The sequence below is a fragment of the Gambusia affinis genome, linkage group LG02 (assembly GCF_019740435.1).
Source record: "Gambusia affinis linkage group LG02, SWU_Gaff_1.0, whole genome shotgun sequence".
Classification (NCBI taxonomy): Eukaryota; Metazoa; Chordata; class Actinopteri; order Cyprinodontiformes; family Poeciliidae; genus Gambusia; species Gambusia affinis.
Genome location: NC_057869.1, coordinates 1,570,850 through 1,587,464, shown reverse-complemented (window position 1 = coordinate 1,587,464; position 16,615 = coordinate 1,570,850). Strand labels below are relative to the sequence as shown.

The 16,615-nt window shown below is 46.9% G+C and overlaps 1 protein-coding gene across 2 annotated transcripts in view; it reads left to right on the top strand.

The window, feature by feature from the left end:
- LOC122824280 (golgin subfamily B member 1-like) overlaps nucleotides 1-15,412 on the top strand; it is a 32,522-nt gene extending 17,110 nt beyond the window's left edge. For both annotated transcript variants that reach the window (XM_044104669.1, XM_044104680.1), the window contains exons 21-29: nucleotides 472-11,133; nucleotides 11,896-11,966; nucleotides 12,135-12,171; nucleotides 12,453-12,602; nucleotides 12,695-12,811; nucleotides 13,055-13,134; nucleotides 13,288-13,380; nucleotides 13,450-13,555; nucleotides 14,210-15,412. In XM_044104669.1, coding sequence (XP_043960604.1) covers nucleotides 472-11,133; nucleotides 11,896-11,966; nucleotides 12,135-12,171; nucleotides 12,453-12,602; nucleotides 12,695-12,811; nucleotides 13,055-13,134; nucleotides 13,288-13,380; nucleotides 13,450-13,555; nucleotides 14,210-14,368 — 11,475 coding nt within the window. In that variant the 3' untranslated portion in view covers nucleotides 14,369-15,412. The remainder of the gene's footprint in view (nucleotides 1-471; nucleotides 11,134-11,895; nucleotides 11,967-12,134; nucleotides 12,172-12,452; nucleotides 12,603-12,694; nucleotides 12,812-13,054; nucleotides 13,135-13,287; nucleotides 13,381-13,449; nucleotides 13,556-14,209) is intronic.
- Nucleotides 15,413-16,615: the final 1,203 nt, after the last annotated feature.

Below are 16,615 nucleotides of genomic sequence, written 5' to 3'. Positions count from 1 at the left end.
GCCATGGCGACATGGTGACCCCAACACGTCGGTCTGCAGCTTTAAACTCCCTGATTATTCCTCTGCTTGTAGATTTGGACAGGAATTTTTCTAAGCTGATTCAAACACACTCAGCTTTGTTTGTTTAAAATGTTTTCCAGTTTTTCCAATTTTGAAGAAAGTTTCAAATCTTATTTATGATCTACAAAAACAGGAAATTAAAAGTTTAACTAAACTTTGTTAAAACTGCTTTCATTTTATTTCTATCATGATTATTGCTTCAGTCATAAATTATCATTTTCCAAACTTTTCAATACGAAATGATGCAGCTGCTTAAAAGGATTTAATTTCATAAATCCTTTCGGAGGGTCCAATAAATATGGATTGAGATTTATTTTGCACAAATAATCTGCTAATTTTACTGTTTCTGTGTCATTTCTTGAATGAATTGAGCAAAAATAACTTAAAACTTGTTTTTAAAACCATTTTCAGGCCCAAAAGCAAGAGGTTACCATAGAAACGCTGCAGGCGGAGCTGGACCAGACCAGCGAGGAGCTGGACAAGCTGAACACGGCTCACCTGGAAGAGCGAGCCCAGCTCATCCACGACCTCCAGAGCTGCGAGCGGGAAATCGACAGTCTGAAGGATGTCCTGCTGGAGAAGGACAGAGAGATATCCAGCCTGGCCGGGAACATGGCCGAGTACGCCGAGCAGCTCGGCCTGCTGAACCAGGAGGTCAAGGAGAAAGAGGAGAGCCTGGTCCAGGTGGAGAACGCTCTGAGGAAGGCTGAGCGGGAAGCTACGGTCATCAGAGACTCGCAGAACTCCGACCAGCAAACCCTGAACTGCAAAATCACAGAGCTGATGGGGAAGCTGAAGGATGCCGAGGCGGAGCTGGAAAAAACCAAAGAGGAAGGAGAGTCTAAGGCGGCCGAGGCGGAGCATCTGCTGAAGCAGGCCGAAGGCGACAAGAAAACCATCCAGGAGCTGCGAGGCGACATCCAGAAGCTGAACGTGAGCCAAAGGAATCATCTCTCCGAATGTGAGACTCACATCTCCTCCCTGAAGGAGCAGCTCACCGTTTCTGCACAAAGGCTGCAGGAGGCCGAAGGAAAGATCCTGCAGCTTCAGGACGAAAACACGATCAGCGAAAAACTGCAGCAGGAGCTGAAGGATAAGAAACAGATTCAGGAACGGGAGCTGAAGTCCTCTAAAGACGAGCAAAACAAACTTTTAGCTCAGGTGGAAAAATATGGCAACCAGGTTGAGACATTATCCAATAGATTAGAGGAGAAAGTTGAAGCAATAAAATCTCTGGAAGACCAAATCAGGACAGCAGATAAACTGGTGGAGGAGGAGAGGCAGAAGTTTGACTCAGAGAAGGTTAGGTTGAACAATGAGATCCAAAATAAATCTGAAGGCGTCTCCAAAGTCCAGGAGATCTTAAGAAGCACAGAGACTCAAAAACAAGAGCTGGAGGTAAAACTTAAAGGGCTGAACGAAGAGCTGGAGCTTCAGAGACGCCAAACAGACGAGCTCCATGAAAGAGTTACATCTGCTCTTCAGCTTAACGGCAGTCTGCAGGAGCAGCTTCAGGTCGTCACCGAACACAGAGACAAACTGCAGCTGGAAGCAAGCGAACGCATCAGAGCCGTTTCAGAGGTTACAGCCGAGAGAGATTCCCTCCAGAACCGAATATCTGCGCTGGAGACGCAGCTTTCTGACAGCAGCAGAGTCATTGAAGGGCTGCAGAGAGAGAGAGAGGATTTAAACCAAGTCATTGAGCAAAGCAATAACTCCACCTCAGAGCTCCTGCTGGAAAAAACCACCGAATGCAGCCGTCTGCTGGAGGCACTTAGGGAGAAGGAGGAGGAGGCGACCCGGATGAGGCTGGAGGTGGAGAAAACGCAGCGAACCGCCGCTGACCTTCAGTCCAAAACCGAAACACAACAAAGTCTGCTGACGCAGCTGGAGGAGACGCTGTCTCTGCTTCGAGAACAAGAGTCCAGTTTGAAGTCTGGGCTGATGGAGAAGGACCGGATGCTGAAGCAGAAGGAAGAAGAATCTGGATCCCTGAACGAGGAGCTTTCTGATCTGAAGCAGCGACTTAAAGAGCAGGAGGAAACGTGTCAAACCCACAAAGACCAACTGAACGACAAAAACCAGGCGCTGAAGTCTCTGAACGACCAGGTTAACGTCTTCAGAGAAAATACCAGAAAACTGGAATCTGAGGCGGAGTTGAGGAAAACGAAACTGGATGATTTAAATTCCCACCTCCAGACTCTCACCGAGGAAAACCAGAACCTCCGCCTCGCCTGTGAATCCAAAGAAAACGAGATTTCTCAACAAAGACGGACTGTTTCTGAGCTTACGCAACAACTGGAAGCATCTGCTGATCAGAACTTCCAGATTAGGACTCAGATTATCAATCTGACGGCTGATAATCAGAGATTACAGGAAGAGTTAGGGAAAAACATCCAACTGGTTTCTGACTTAACAGCCGAGAAAAGTTTCCTCCAGGAAAAAGCTTCCAGCCTCGAAAACCAAATCCAGGGCAATCAGCAAACAATCAGCGCTCTGACCGATGAGCAGGAGGAGCTGAGGAAGATCCTGACGGAAAGCCAAGAGTCAAACTCTGCAGGGCTGCTGGAGAAGACCAACGAATGCGCTCGTCTGTCCAGAACGCTGCGGGAGACGGAGGAACGCCTCCAGAGTTTACAGGAGCAGGTCAGTCAGCTGAAAGACACGGAGAAAACCGTCTCTGAGCAGAGAACCCAGCTGGAGGCCCGGCAGAACCAGCTGCTGCAGCTCCAGGACACCGTGTCCATGCTGCAGGAGCAGGGCTCGGTTCTGAAGGCCGCGCTGATGGACAAAGACTCGACGCTCAACCAGACGGCAGAGGAATGTCGAGTTTATCAGAAAGAGCTTCTGACTGAGAGAGAGCTGGCGTCGAAGCTGCAGGAAGACGCCGAGTCGGTCAGGAGAGAAACGTGTGAGATGCGACAGCAGCTGGAGCAGAAAGAGCAGGACCTCCAGGAGGTCACGCACCAGCTCCAGAGTCAGAGAGAGGAGCTGGAGAAACGCAGCGAGTCCGTGTTTTCACTCAGCAGTCAGATCGGAGCCATGAACCAGAGCGCCGCAGAGATGGAGGCGGAGATCTCCAGTTTGAAAGCTTCTCTGCAGAAACTCTCTGCAGAGAATGAGCAGCAGCTGCAGCAGAGCGAGGCCGAGGTGACCGACCTGAGGGACAGCATGCAGGCGCTGACGGACCAGAACTGCAGGCTGAAGGCTGAGCTGCAGAAAATGGTGAGTGAGCTGGAGCTCATCAGCAGTCTGAGAGCAGAAATCTCCGACAGAGAGAAGGAGCTCAGAAATGTGCAGTCGGAGGCGGAGACGATGAGATCCACCATGCAGGAAAAGGATGAAAACCTGCAGAAACTGCAAGCTTTTATCCAGCAGCAGGACCAGCAGCTGAAGCAGATCAAAGATCACAACGACATTCTGCAAAAACAGCTGTCAGAGCTGCAGGAGACAACCTCCAGCCTCAGAGGTCAGGTAGAAACTCTGACCTCAGAGTCAGGCCTGCTGAAAGACGCCCTGGAGAAGAAGGAGCAGACGAGCCTCCAGTATCAGAGTCACTCGACCGCCACCGTGGAGAACCTCAACTCCCACCTGCAAGGCAAAGAGGCCGAGTGCGACAGCCTGAAAGAGAGGATATCTCACCTGGAGGAATCCGTCTCCAAACTCAGCAGCTCCCTGCAGGTCCAGGCCTCCGAGGCGGAACGACTCAGGGCAGCTTTGGGAGAGAAAGACGCTGCCCTCCTGGAGCGATCCCGCTCTGTGGAGGAAGCTCAGAGGAGAGCCGACGAGGCTTCGCTCTTCAAGTCGCAGTTCATGGAAAGCACAGAGATGGCGTCCCAGCTGCAGAGTCAGAACCAGCTGCTGTCCGCCGAGTCTGAAAACCTGAAGAGGTCAGCAGAGGAGACGCAGCGCGCCTTCACCAACCTACAGGAAAAGTACGCCCAATCCCTGGAGGAGCTGCAGGACGTCAGGAAGCGCCTTGCTGAACGGACAGAGGAGGTCGACGACCTTCGAGCACAAATGGACGATTCCAGCAGAGGGCGCCAGATGGCAGAAACCACCGTGGAGACTCTGAGAACGGAGGTGTCTCTGATCAGGGACAAGCTGGACAGAAGCCAAGCCTTGAACTCCAGCCTGTCCAAAGAGAAAGACGACGCCTTCGCATCCCATCAGGCAAGTGTAACTCAGCTGATGGTTGAAATAGAAAGACTTAAATCCCAACATCTTCAGGTCGCAGAGCAGATGAACGCTCTGACCGAGAACCTGGAGCAGAGAGAGATGGCTCTTCACGCAATAAACAACCAGTACGGCGCTCAGGCCAAGCAGGCGGCGCAGCTGATTTCAGAGATGCAGAAACTGGAAGAACGCAACAAGAGTCTGAACGAGGAGCTGCGGCTGTCCAGGGAGGAGCACCGCAAGCTGCAGGCGGAGAGGGAAGAGCTGGAGCAGAGCCGGCATCGGGAGCAGCAGGAAAAGCAGAGCCTGCAAGCCAAGGTTAGTGCCAAAGACGAAGAACTGTCTCAGTTGAAAGAAAACATACAAAAAATAGAGCAGATTCTGCAGGACTCTGAGAAGGAGTGGCTGTCACTGCTGGACAGGGAGAAGCAGGACAAGAGTCTGCTCACAGAACAATTAGAACGTCTCCAAACTGAAATGAAATCCAAAGATGTTAAAGTTAATAATTTGAAGGGAGACTTAGGCGGTTTGCAGGACAGACTAGCAGAGGCGTCAGCTGCAGTCATGCAAGGTTCAGACCAGCTGAGCGCTAAAGAGCTGGAGGCATCGGCATCCAGAGTCCAGCTGGAGGGAGTTCTGGCTTCCATCCGGGAGAGGGAGGACGAGAACCGGAGCCTGCAGCAGTCGCTATCAGCTGCAGAAGACGAGCTACGAAGAATTCTGAACACCAAAACGGACTCTCCTGATAGATCTGCTGCAGAAAACCAAGAAGAATCATCACTGCAAGACTTGATAAGGAAGGTACACGAGAGTCATCAAGCTGAGATAACCGCTGTGAAAAGAGACCTGGCTGAAACTGCTGCACAGCTGCAGAATCAAAGGAGCAGCGAGGAGAAGAAACGGGAAGCTCTGGTGAATTTACAGGCTCAGCTCCATGCAGAGCTGCAGAAGAACACATCGTTAGATGAAGAGATGAGCTGCATGAGCCTCCAGGTCAGCCAGCAGAAGGAGCTGCTCTCCTCTCTCAGCCAGCAGCTGAAGGATAAAGACGCCTCCATCGCTCAGCTCATCGAGTCCGCCTCAAACGAGAGGCTGAAGCTGGTTGAGGAAAACGCCTCCCTGTCAGCACAGCTGGAGAACATGGAGCGTGCTCAGCAGGAGATTTCTCTGCAGCTAGAGGAACAACTTTTATGTTTTCATAAGGAGAACTCTGAGAAGCTTCAGCTCAGAAAGGAAGCAGAGGATCAGCAGAAGGAGCTCGCTGCTGCATCCAAAGAGAAGGAGGCCATGAAGAAGAAACTTCAGGCTGCTCTGGTTGTGAGAAAAGATCTGCTGAAAAGGATCGATGAGTACGAGAAGCAAAAGGAAGAAGGACAGAACAATAAAATGCATGTTTTTCAGGAACAGTTGAGTGAAATGAAACAAACGTATGAAGAAAGAATTTCTGTTCTTGACGCAGAGATACTTGAACACAAAGCAGTTTGTGAAAGAGCTGCAGAGCAATTAGAATCCGAAAAACAAATGCTGCAGAGCAGATTAATGGAAAAAGAGGAGAGCTTGTGTGACGCCTTAGAAAAAGTCCAGGAGAAAAACTCTGTCATCGAGGAGCTTCAGTCCAGAGCAGAAGACATCGAACGAGAAAGAAACAATTTGATACAGAAACTAGAGGAGCTTCAGAACGAAACGAAGACATTCCAGGACGAGCTGAAGGACAAGTCTTCCTCCGCTGCTGCAGATCTGGAGATGGAGCGGGCACAAATGAAGCAAGAAAAAGCTGCTCTGCAGAAAAAGGCCCAGGCTGCACTGCTGGCGCGCAAGGAAACACTAAAGAAGGCTCAAGAAAATGAGAAGAAACTTACTCAAGAGTTATCTGAGCTGAAAGAGAAACACCAGGCTCTCTTAGCGCAACACCAACTGCAGGCAGAGGAGCTGGATGAGCTCCATAAAACTTCTACCTCTTACCTAGATGAAGCACAGTCCTTAAGACGGCTCATCGAGGAGAAGGACAAAACTCTGCAAGACGACAAAATGTCTCTGGAAACGGAGTTGGAAACCATCAAGTCCAGGTTTGAGAGCATTTCTCTTGAAATGGCTGATAAAAACGAAGCTTTTGCTCAGGTTGAAGAAAGAGAAGCTGCTTTAAAGTCGACTTTACAGAGAGTTCAGAGCAACCTGGAGAAAGCTCAGGCAGAAGTAGAACGGAAAACCCATGAGATGGAGAAATATCAAGCTGGGCATCAGGAGAATCAGGAGTTATTGGATAGAACTGTGACTTTAGAGAACCAACTCCAGGAAGAGAAGCGAGCAAACGAGGAAAAGCTTCACATGTTAATGAAAGAAAAGGAAGCCATGTTGGAGCAAAGCAGTCAGCTGAGAGCACAACTGGACGAAGCAGTTGGTTTGCTTTCACAGAAATCTTCAGAGCATTTAGCAATCCAAAAGAAGCTAACAGAAACGGAGAAAGAAAAAGATGCTTTGGTTAAAGAAACTGAAAAGGTGAAGCTAAACTTCACCGAAGTCCAACAAGAAATGGAGTTGTTGAAGGAGGATAAAGAAAACTTGGACAGGTTTATCTGTGAGCTGAAAGGTGAAATGGCTGCAGTGAAACAGCAGAAAGATGAAGTCAACAGAGACCACGGTGCTTCCTCTTGCAACTGTGCAGAAAACTTTGAAGTGAAACTGAAGGAGAAAGATGAAGCTTTGTCCGTTTCTCAGGCTCAAGTTTCAGAGAAAGATCAACTCATCACTTCACTGGAGCTGCAGCTGGTTCACCAAATCAAAATGCATGAAGTCACAGTTGAAAAGATGAGAACCGAAGCTGAGGGGCTTCAGAGATCCCAAGAAGAGAACCAAACCAAACTTCTAACCAGGAAACTTCAAGCAGCTTTAGTTTCCAGAAAAGATCTGATGAAGGAAAACGCCTCGTTGAAGGAAGAAGTTGAGAAGTTGTCTGCTCAACAGGAAGCAAAGGAAGCAGAGTTCCTGGATCTGAAGTCATCCCTGTTGAAGCTGGAAGGTTCTGCGTCATCTGTCCTCAAAGAAAGAGACACGCTGGTCGCTGATGTTGATCGCATCTCAAACGACAACCGCAGCCTGTCTGCAGCCTGCGACAGTTTGAAGTTAACCATCGAGAGCATCACGCAGCAGAAACAGGCCTTCTCCTGCCAGCTGGAGTCGCTCAAAGACTCCCAAACCGAGGAGCTGACCAAATGGATGTCAAAGCATGCCGAGCTGAAGCAAGAGTGTGAGTCTCTGCTGCAAGCGTACGAAAACGTGAGCAGTGAAATGGACAAGATGAGGCAGCTGTTGGAAGGAGCCAAGAGAGAGAGACAGGAAGCTCAGAAAAGAATCCATAATCAGGAGACCCAGACCCAGATCCTGGAAAAGCGAGCCCAAGAGGCAGAGGAGGAAAATGAGAGGATTAAAGAGAAGATGCACAAATTCTCCAAAGAGAAACGCCAGAAGATCGAGAACCTGGAGGAGGAGAATCAGAATCTTCAAAAGCAACTCTCACAGCTTGAGGGAAACCACCAGACGGAGGTGTCCGAGCTAAGGGACAAAAACCTGCACCTGGAGGCAGAGATTTCCCAACTCGGAGAGAAACTCTCAGCGATCCAGGCAGAAAACATCCAGCTGACTGAAAATCTAGAAGCAGTGAGTTGTTCTCTGGAGGAGAAGCACTTGGAATCAAACAACAACGCAAACAATATGCAGCTGAAGCTCGATGAGGCTCTCAGTTTGAATAACTCACTGACGGCACAAATTGAAGCACAGAAAACAGAACTGAGCGCACAGCTGGAAATAAACAATCTGCTGCAAAAGGAGAAGGCGGATCTTTCTGAAAGACTACAAGAAATCCAGAACGAGCTGGAGCTGGAGCTGGGAAAGCGAGATGAGGGGATCAAAGAGCTCCGAGATATTCTCAACAAGCACAGCCAGGAGACGATCAGTCTGAACGAGAAGGTCCGAATCCTGGAGGACGACAAGTCACTGCTGCAGGAGGAGCTCGAGAACACCCAAGAGACTTCAGACAAGGTGAAAAACGAGAATGAATATTTGGAAACTGTGATCCTGAAGAATTCAGAAAGAATTGATGAGTTGACAGAATCCGTCAATGTCCTGCAAACCCAGAACGCTCAGCTGACGGCGCAGCTTACATCGAGCAGGGAGATGAGCGATCAGATCCGTCGAGAAAAGGAGCAGGAGCAGCTCAAGTTGGTCAGAGAGTTTGAGGAGAAACTCAAGACTGTTCAGAGAGGCAGCGAGGGATCCAAGAACGTGAAGAAGGAGCTGCAAGAGCTGCTCAAAGAAAAGCATCAGGAGATAAATCAGCTCCAACAAAACTGCATCAGGTACCAAGAGGTGATTCTAGATCTGGAAAGTTCCCTGAAGAGTTCGCAGTCAACCTGTGAACATTTGGAGAAAGAGCTGAAGAAGAACTCTGAGAAGATGTCTGCATCGGAGGAGAGCAGTAAGAGACTCGAATCCGAGTCGGTGAAGATCAGGAAGCTTCTCCAGGAGGCGGAGGAAAAGATCACATGTACCGAGTCTGAAAGGGAGCAGCTGGCTCTTCAGATATCCCAGAATGTTAAACAGACAGAGGAAACCAAATCCTCACAACATATTGAAGAAACACAAAGACAATCCTTCCTACAGAATCAGCTACAGCAACAAGTTGACGAGCTGACGAGTCTGAGAGAGAAGGAAAATGAAAGAGTGGATGAACTGATCCAGGAGTTGCACTCTAAAGATCTCCAGATAAACACTCTGAGGGGAGCGATTGAGACCAGCGAAGCCAAGCTTTCTGCTCTGACTTCCACTCCACATGGGGCTGACACCTCCAGACTCTGGGATGATTTGTACCAGAAGAGCCTCCATCAGAAAGACAAGCAACTGCTGGAGCAAGGGTCAACCATCAGGAGGTTCCTGGAGGATCTGAGGAAGAAAGAAAAGGAGGTGAATGAACTTCGAGTGGCTAAACTGAGACTGGAAAGGACGTTGAATGAGTACTCAGTTGCTGCCGCCGCTCATCAGCGTCAGATGTTTATCGTAAGCGCAACCAACGCTGAAGTGAGTGAGAATTTGGATCTCATGACTGTTCAGGTGAAGGAACTCAGTGGTCGAGTGGAAAGATTGGAGCAAGAGAAGAACGGTCTGAACCGACAGCTGGCAGAGAGAGAGGACGAGCTCTCCCAGCTGCAGCCTCGTCTGCAGCAGATGGAGAAGCTCAATGCTGACACTGAAGCTCAGCTGCACCTTTTACAGACCGAACGGGACAGAATTCAGGCCGACTTTGACAAGCAGCTGGGCATTGCACTTCAACTGAAAACACTCCTGCAGGGCAAGGATGCCGAGATCTCCTCCCTGCTTTCCTGCAAAGATGGCCAGATGTCTGGATATCTGGAGCAACTCCAGGCTAACTATCGCAACCAGGCGTCTGTTTACGAAGACAGGCTCACGTCGTCACGCTACCAAAGGGAGAGATTGGACAAAGACATAAGAGGACTTCAGGCTAAGGTCAAAAGTCTTGAAGTTCAGGTGAGCAGATCCATTCAAGACAAGGAACAAATGGAGATGAAGATCGAGTCATTCAAGAACTCGATGGTGTCTTTACAGAGCGAACGGGAGCGGCTGATGTCTGAATACAGAGTACTAGAGGCAAAGAGTCAGTTGGGGCTGAAGGATAAAGAAGGTTCCCATGATGGTGAGGGCAGTGCAAGCAAAGGCTTTAAGCATGAAATCAGAAAGTTGTTGCATCAAATGGATGATCTGAACTCTGAGAACGCCATGCTCAGGGCTCAGCTGGTGCGCTACCGAGAGGATTTAAATCAGGTACTGTCCCTTAAAGACAACCAGGTGAAGGTTCTGCTTCAGAAGCAGCAGGATGTGATCAAAAACCTGGAAATCCAGAAGGCTTCCACTGAAAAGCTTCTCAGAGATTCTCGGCTGGAACTCCAAGAGAAACAAGAAGACAGTAATGCAATTAAAACGGAGAATGAAGAACTCAACGCTAAAGTCTCCAAACTGGAAGCTGAAAGAGTGACAACTAATGAGGGCAGGGTCATTGCCAGTTTACAGGACGCCGTGGCGGCCAAGACGTCTGAATGTAGCGACCTCCAGCAGAAACTGCTCTCCCAGAAAGCATCGGTCGATGAGCTCAAAGGCAAAATGCGACAGTTGGAAGATGAGACTGACAAAAAACTTGCTGAAGCTGAAGATAAATACAACAGCGAGCTGGACACCTTTGAGAGGGAGGTGGAGATGATGAGAAACGAGCGAGAGACGGCAGATCAAAGAGTGGCAGAGCTCGCCAAAGATTTGCTGGATTTGGAGCAGCAGTTAGCTGAAGCTAAATCACAAAACAAAGAGCTGAAGGCTCAGAACGAATCTCTGTGCAAAGCCATGGCTGCTCTGCAGAATGACCGAGACCAGCTCATCGAGGACTTCAAGACCCTCAGGAACAGGTACGACCAAGAACTCCGGCAGAGTCAGGCGGCTTTGAACAAGGTTGAGCGCAGCCTGCAGGACGCATCTTCAGACCTGGCCGGATATGCTAAAGAAAGAGACATCCTGGTTCTCAAATTAAAGGCTGTAGAGGGCAAAGATGCACACGAGGAGCTCAGCAAGTTGTTGGATGAACTATCGAAGTCCCTGTCAGAGAAGGAACGAGAGCTGAAACAGGTGGTTCTGGAAAATAACGCATACAGCAGGCAGCTGTCTGCGTTCTCCAGATCCATGGCCAGCCTGCAGAATGACCGCGACCGGCTGATGGATGAGCTGGCTGGTGCCAGAAGAGTGGCTGAATCCAAACCAGGGTCCAGTGCAGAGATGGTTCTCAGGCCGATGTTGGAAAAAGAAAAAGCCGTCGGTGCCTTCGAAGATGAGAATGATGGACTGGTAAGTGGAGTCATCACCTTGATATTGGTTTGACTGCTGGATGATGAGATGTTTATTAGATGTTGCTCAACTACTGGATCCGTGTTGGTTGCCTTATGATTGCCTGTTGCTTTTCTAAAAGTTGTCTGTTGGTTTTGTGTTAGTTGGCTGTCGGTTTTCTGGTGATTGTCAGTTTTCTGTTGGTTGCCTGCTTTCATTTTGATGGTTGCCTGTTGGTTTTTTATTGGTTGCTTGTTGGTTTTTTATTGGTTGCCTGATGGATTTCTGTTTGCTGCTTTTATATTAATTGCCTTTTTGTTTTTTGTTGGTTTTCTACTAGTTTTAATTGATTATCTGTTGGTTTTCTATTGGTTGTCTGTTGGTTTTCTATTGGTTGACTGTTGGTTTTCTATTGGTTGACTGTTGGTTTTCTATTGGTTGACTGTTGGTTTTCTATTGGTTGACTGTTGGTTTTCTATTGGTTGACTGTTGGTTTTCTATTGGTTGACTGTTGGTTTTCTATTGGTTGACTGTTGGTTTTCTATTGGTTGCCTGTTGGTTTTCTATTGGTTGACTGTTGGTTTTCTATTGGTTGACTGTGTTCTGCTACTTGTCTTCTGATTTTCAGTTAGTTGCTTGTTGATTAACTGATGGTTGATGGATTTCCTGTGTTTGTTTAAACGGCATGCTGACAGATGCCTTAAGTTGCCCTGATTTCTTTTCTATGTTGTCATATTTCTGCGTAGCTTGTTGATGATCTGTGACATGACTCTCTGTCTGCAGGTGAAGGAAATGAAATCTGATGAGCTCCTCCAGTCTACCAGCAGCTATCAGCACAACACTGCACATCTGAGGTAAATCATCATCCTGCTTATGGATCAAAATCCAATTTTAGAGGGATTTACTCCTGGACTGGAAAATCATTGGAGTGTTTTCATTTGGATCTGTTGTTTTCTACATTCAGAAAGCCTTGAAAGTAACTCTTTCAACTTTCAAAATTTTTTTTTGTTCTTTCTGTTCAGGTCTGAAGCTGAGAGGAAGGACATCCTGCCCATTAAAGTAAGCTGCTCCTCTAAAATACATTTCTATTCTTTCCAAATCAAGCACTCTACATCAGTAGCTCTTCATTCTATCACATTGTTTTTTAGAATGTTTCATTGAACTCTGAATGTTTTTCAGTCTTTTTTATCCATTTTTTGCTCCTTAAAGTTGAGCCTAAAGCCATGAAAAAACTGAGAAACTTTATGGGGTTTTTATTTAATCTTGGACGCTTAGTGACAACATGAGTTAATTTCTAGTAGAAACACTAAATAATCCAGTTTTTTCTTCCATTCATGCAGAAGGAAACGGCTGCGCTGGCGGGCCAGAGCAGCCAGGAGGCGGCAGTGAGTCGGTTAGAGGCTGAGAAGATGCAGCTCTACAGAGACCTGCAGCGCTGCGTTTATGAGATCCAGCAGCGGGACCAGTACTTCCATCAGCTCAACACCAAGGTACCAATCAGCTGCAGTCAAACCAAAGTCGAGATCGTCTGAGAGACGACGTGCTTCTCATCCACCTTCATCCCTCGTCTTCCTCTCTGAAGCTGCAGCAGGCGGTGGAGGAGAAAGCTGCGGTCGCAGGCCAGCTGAGGGCCGTTTCCCAAACGCTCAGGGACAGCCAGAACCGCTGCCACTGGCTGGAGAGTCAGATCCAGGGCCAGGTAGAACCTCCACAGCACCTGCATCCTTCACTGCTGTCAGTGCTGCTGCTCCTGCACCAGCTGGAGGCACAGAGATTAAAACTAATATTTCTGCCTTGTTTGCACCTTCTGTCCACAAACAAACTGGATATTTGGTGATAAAACCTGATAAATTAAATAAACAAGACTCATCATGTTTTGTTTGCACCATTTGACGCCATCAAGGCAGACATGTTGGATTAAAGCCTGGTGTTTACACAGCAGGGATCGGCTGAAGTGGCTCCTGGAGCCCCTCAGGAGAGGAGCAGCGACTCCGTCAGTGAGGCAGCAGAGCTCCAGGAGAGGTGACCGCATCTTCCATCTGACCCCTATACCACCCTCAGTAAAATCAGTAAAATCAGAGAACCTTGATGGTGTGTGTGTGTGTGTGTGTGTGTGTGTGTGTGTGTGTGTGTGTGTGTGTGTGTGCGTGTGCGTGTGCGTGTGCGTGTGTGAAGGCTTGTGGAGGTGGAGCAGAGTCTGGCTGATGAACGAGCGAGGAGAGAGAGCGCAGAAGAGGCGCTGCGACTGGCGGAGGACAGAGCGAAGAGGTGAGGCGTTCACTGACCTCTCACAGAGTTCGGCTGTGAAAAGCTTTAAAATGTGTTTCCGTTGCTCAGCGCTGCGTCCAGAGACAATCAGAGGGACTTCAGCATCGAGATGGAAGCAGAGGAGGAGTGGGAAGCTCTGAGCCTGAACCCAAACCAGCCGCTCATAACACGGAAGGTCAGGAATATGTTCACAGGAAGGGAAGCTTTCTGGGGTATTTCTACCAGCTTGAGCTGAACGGTGCCCCCTACAGGCTATTAATCAAACTGTCTGGTATTTTTCTGATAGTAAAAATAAAACAGACTAACATCATTTTAAATTATGAGAATAAAGTCATAATATAACCTGAGCCAAGTAGAAAAATTGAGAAAAAGTTATTCTTGTATTATTATGACTTTATTCTTGTATTAAATCAACTTTATTGTCATGTGACTTTATTCTCATAATATTGATTTCATTCTTGTAATTAAACATAAATTCTTAGCCTGGCTCTAAATCTCCATCATAGCTTGAACATTAGAAAACATGTAGAAATATAATATTACACTAAAGCTTGTTCTGATGGCTGGTATGAAAAGTAGAAGATAAATATAGAAATAGAAACATAGTGTAGACTGAATATAGCTTGCCATGTAGCTGATTATATGATAATTGGGCTTCCCTTATTCCACTGCAGGGAACATTTAATTCTGAGTCCAGGAGATTTAAAGTCCAGCCTGTTGGGTCTTGAAGCTCCTGTCTCCTCCAGTCTGGCATTGGTTTGGTGTGGAGTTCTTCAGGTGGAACTTCAGTGTGTTTTTGTCCTGATGGATGGTTTGTCTCCCCCTCCAGGTGAAAGGTGGCATGGTGGCGTGTCGCCGGTGGCTGAGGGGGCGGAGCCTCTACTTCTCCAGGCTGCTGACGGGTCGCGCTCGCTCTCGGTATTTCTTCCTGGCCTACCTGCTCACCATACACCTGGTGGTCCTGCTGTGCCTCACCGGGGCCTGGTAGTGGAGTCCCTCAGGGTCTGCTGCGGTTCCAAACTGTTTCTGTGTTAAAACACTAAAACCAGCAGAGCTGCTGCAGCTGCAGCTTCTCTCTGAACTCCTGCAGATCACAGGACATTTGCACTAGTATTTAAACACCAGACAGCTGCACAGTTCCTGCAACGGTTCCCTGGTTTCTCGTTGCTTCAGTCAACCGGTAGAGAGCGAAGCTGCAACAAGGTTTTTCTGTTAAGCTGAATTATTGAATGTCAGTGTAAAACAAGCCTTTAATCATGGCTCTCCTTTTGGTTTTCTTACAATTTAATAATCAGAGGAAGGAGCTGGAGTTCTTGAAGAGTCGTAATTTTAGGTTTTTGTGTCTGAAGAGGAGACGGGATGATCGTCCGGTCTCCGTTAACACTACTGAACGTTTCTGTTGCCTTCCTGAGCGAACGCATCCTCACCCCCACCCACTGCTTCACCCGCCCTGCCTGACGTCACGAGTTGCACATAATCAATCGTAATGCTGACTTCAACTATGCACTGATGGAAGCTCACAAGCACCGCTCCCTTTAAAGCCAAAGGCGGCAGAGAAACTGCGTCCATGGTAACGATGATGACGATGAAACTCTTCTCTCAATGTGTGCCATTCGAAATAATCTACAGATATTTAAGATCCTCCTGTATTTATGCGTGTCCAGAACCTGGGCTGTACATGATGTATTTATGTTTGTATATTCCTCTCTGTACATTTTCCCTGAAATCAGAAGTTTCCATAAACCGGATCAGCTCCTAAACTGATCCGGTTTCTGGAAGAGCTGCGGTTCTGCTGCCTAGTTGTAATTACTTGTATAAAAGTTTGAGGTTCCAGATGAAACTGGGAACCGAATGTATTTATGGAAAAAGCTGAAACTACTGAAAAATGACATATTTTCTTTACTTCCTATTTTTCCGAGTTGGCGGCGCCTCAGAGACCCGAGGTTAAACGTTGTGCAATAAAGTGACATTTTCCAGCTCATCCTTCATCATCTCAGAAAGACCTTAATAAAGTTCATCCAATCACTTCTCACATTTCACCACTGCTTCTTTATCTGCCTTAAAGTTAAAACCGCTGTTGAGGAAAAATGTGTATTTTATTAACATGCAAAACCGTTTTCGCTTTATAATTGTAAAAAAATAACCTTTTCTTATTTTTTGAGTTGGAGGAATGTGATGCTCATCCTGTCCAGCAGAACTTGATGCTTTTCCACTAATAGATGAGCCAGTTTTTTTCTGCACTATAGCATTTTTGCTAACATTTGGCATGCTTAGCTTTCCCTAAATTACTTTTTCCAGATAAATTCTGAAGTACTAAATTAGTTGGCAGTTTTGTAAACATTCAGTTGAATAAAGCTTAACAAGACCAGATGTGATTGGTTGATACAATGGCCCAACACAGAGGCTGAGATTGGTCATTGTTTTCAGCTTATCGCATTAGCATTAGCTAAGCTATTGTTTAGGGTTAGTGCTTTAGGGCAGCTAACTTTAGTTAGCGGTGCCGTCTGGAGCAGGTTTGGTTGAATTGGACCCGTTTGTCTTTAAAACTGCTCTGATATGAGTTCTGTTGTTAGTGAATTGCACTAAATAAATGTAAAATGTGGAAAATTAGAAATAATACATGATGTTATTGATAACACTAAGGAGGCATGGTCACAGTAGTAAAGTTTTATAAAGGTTTAAATGGTGAAAACTTTACAAAATGAGCATAAATTAGTTGATGTTCGGGTGTAAATACAGCTCATAAAATGTAATTAACTTCATTTGATTCAGTTTACCTGAACTGAACTGGTTCTGATGACTGGATCCTAAACCTTAATCATAATAATAATAATCATATTAACCTCTGCTTTTTAGGATCAAAATGTTAAATGTTATGTTTGATATTAACTCAATAGATTTTTACTTAAAATTCAAGAATGAGAGATTTATTTTTTTTAATAACCAATGATTTTGTTTCATGTAATGTGCCCATTCAACCACAAGAGGGCAGAGTCCGTTAGTGTCCTGTCAGGATGTCCCAGTATGACCTGAGCCAACCACGCTGACGGTGTCACAGAGGTGGGATCTGTGTCTCCTCATAAATTTGGCCCATTTTTTCAGTTATTTCAGCTGCAGGAAGTGATCATTAATTTATTGCCTCAGAGCCGAGTCGTCAAAGTCTTAAATCATTTATGGAGAAGTTCCCTTTTCTTCTCTTTTAAGACGGGATCTGATCTCATTCAACATGACGTCG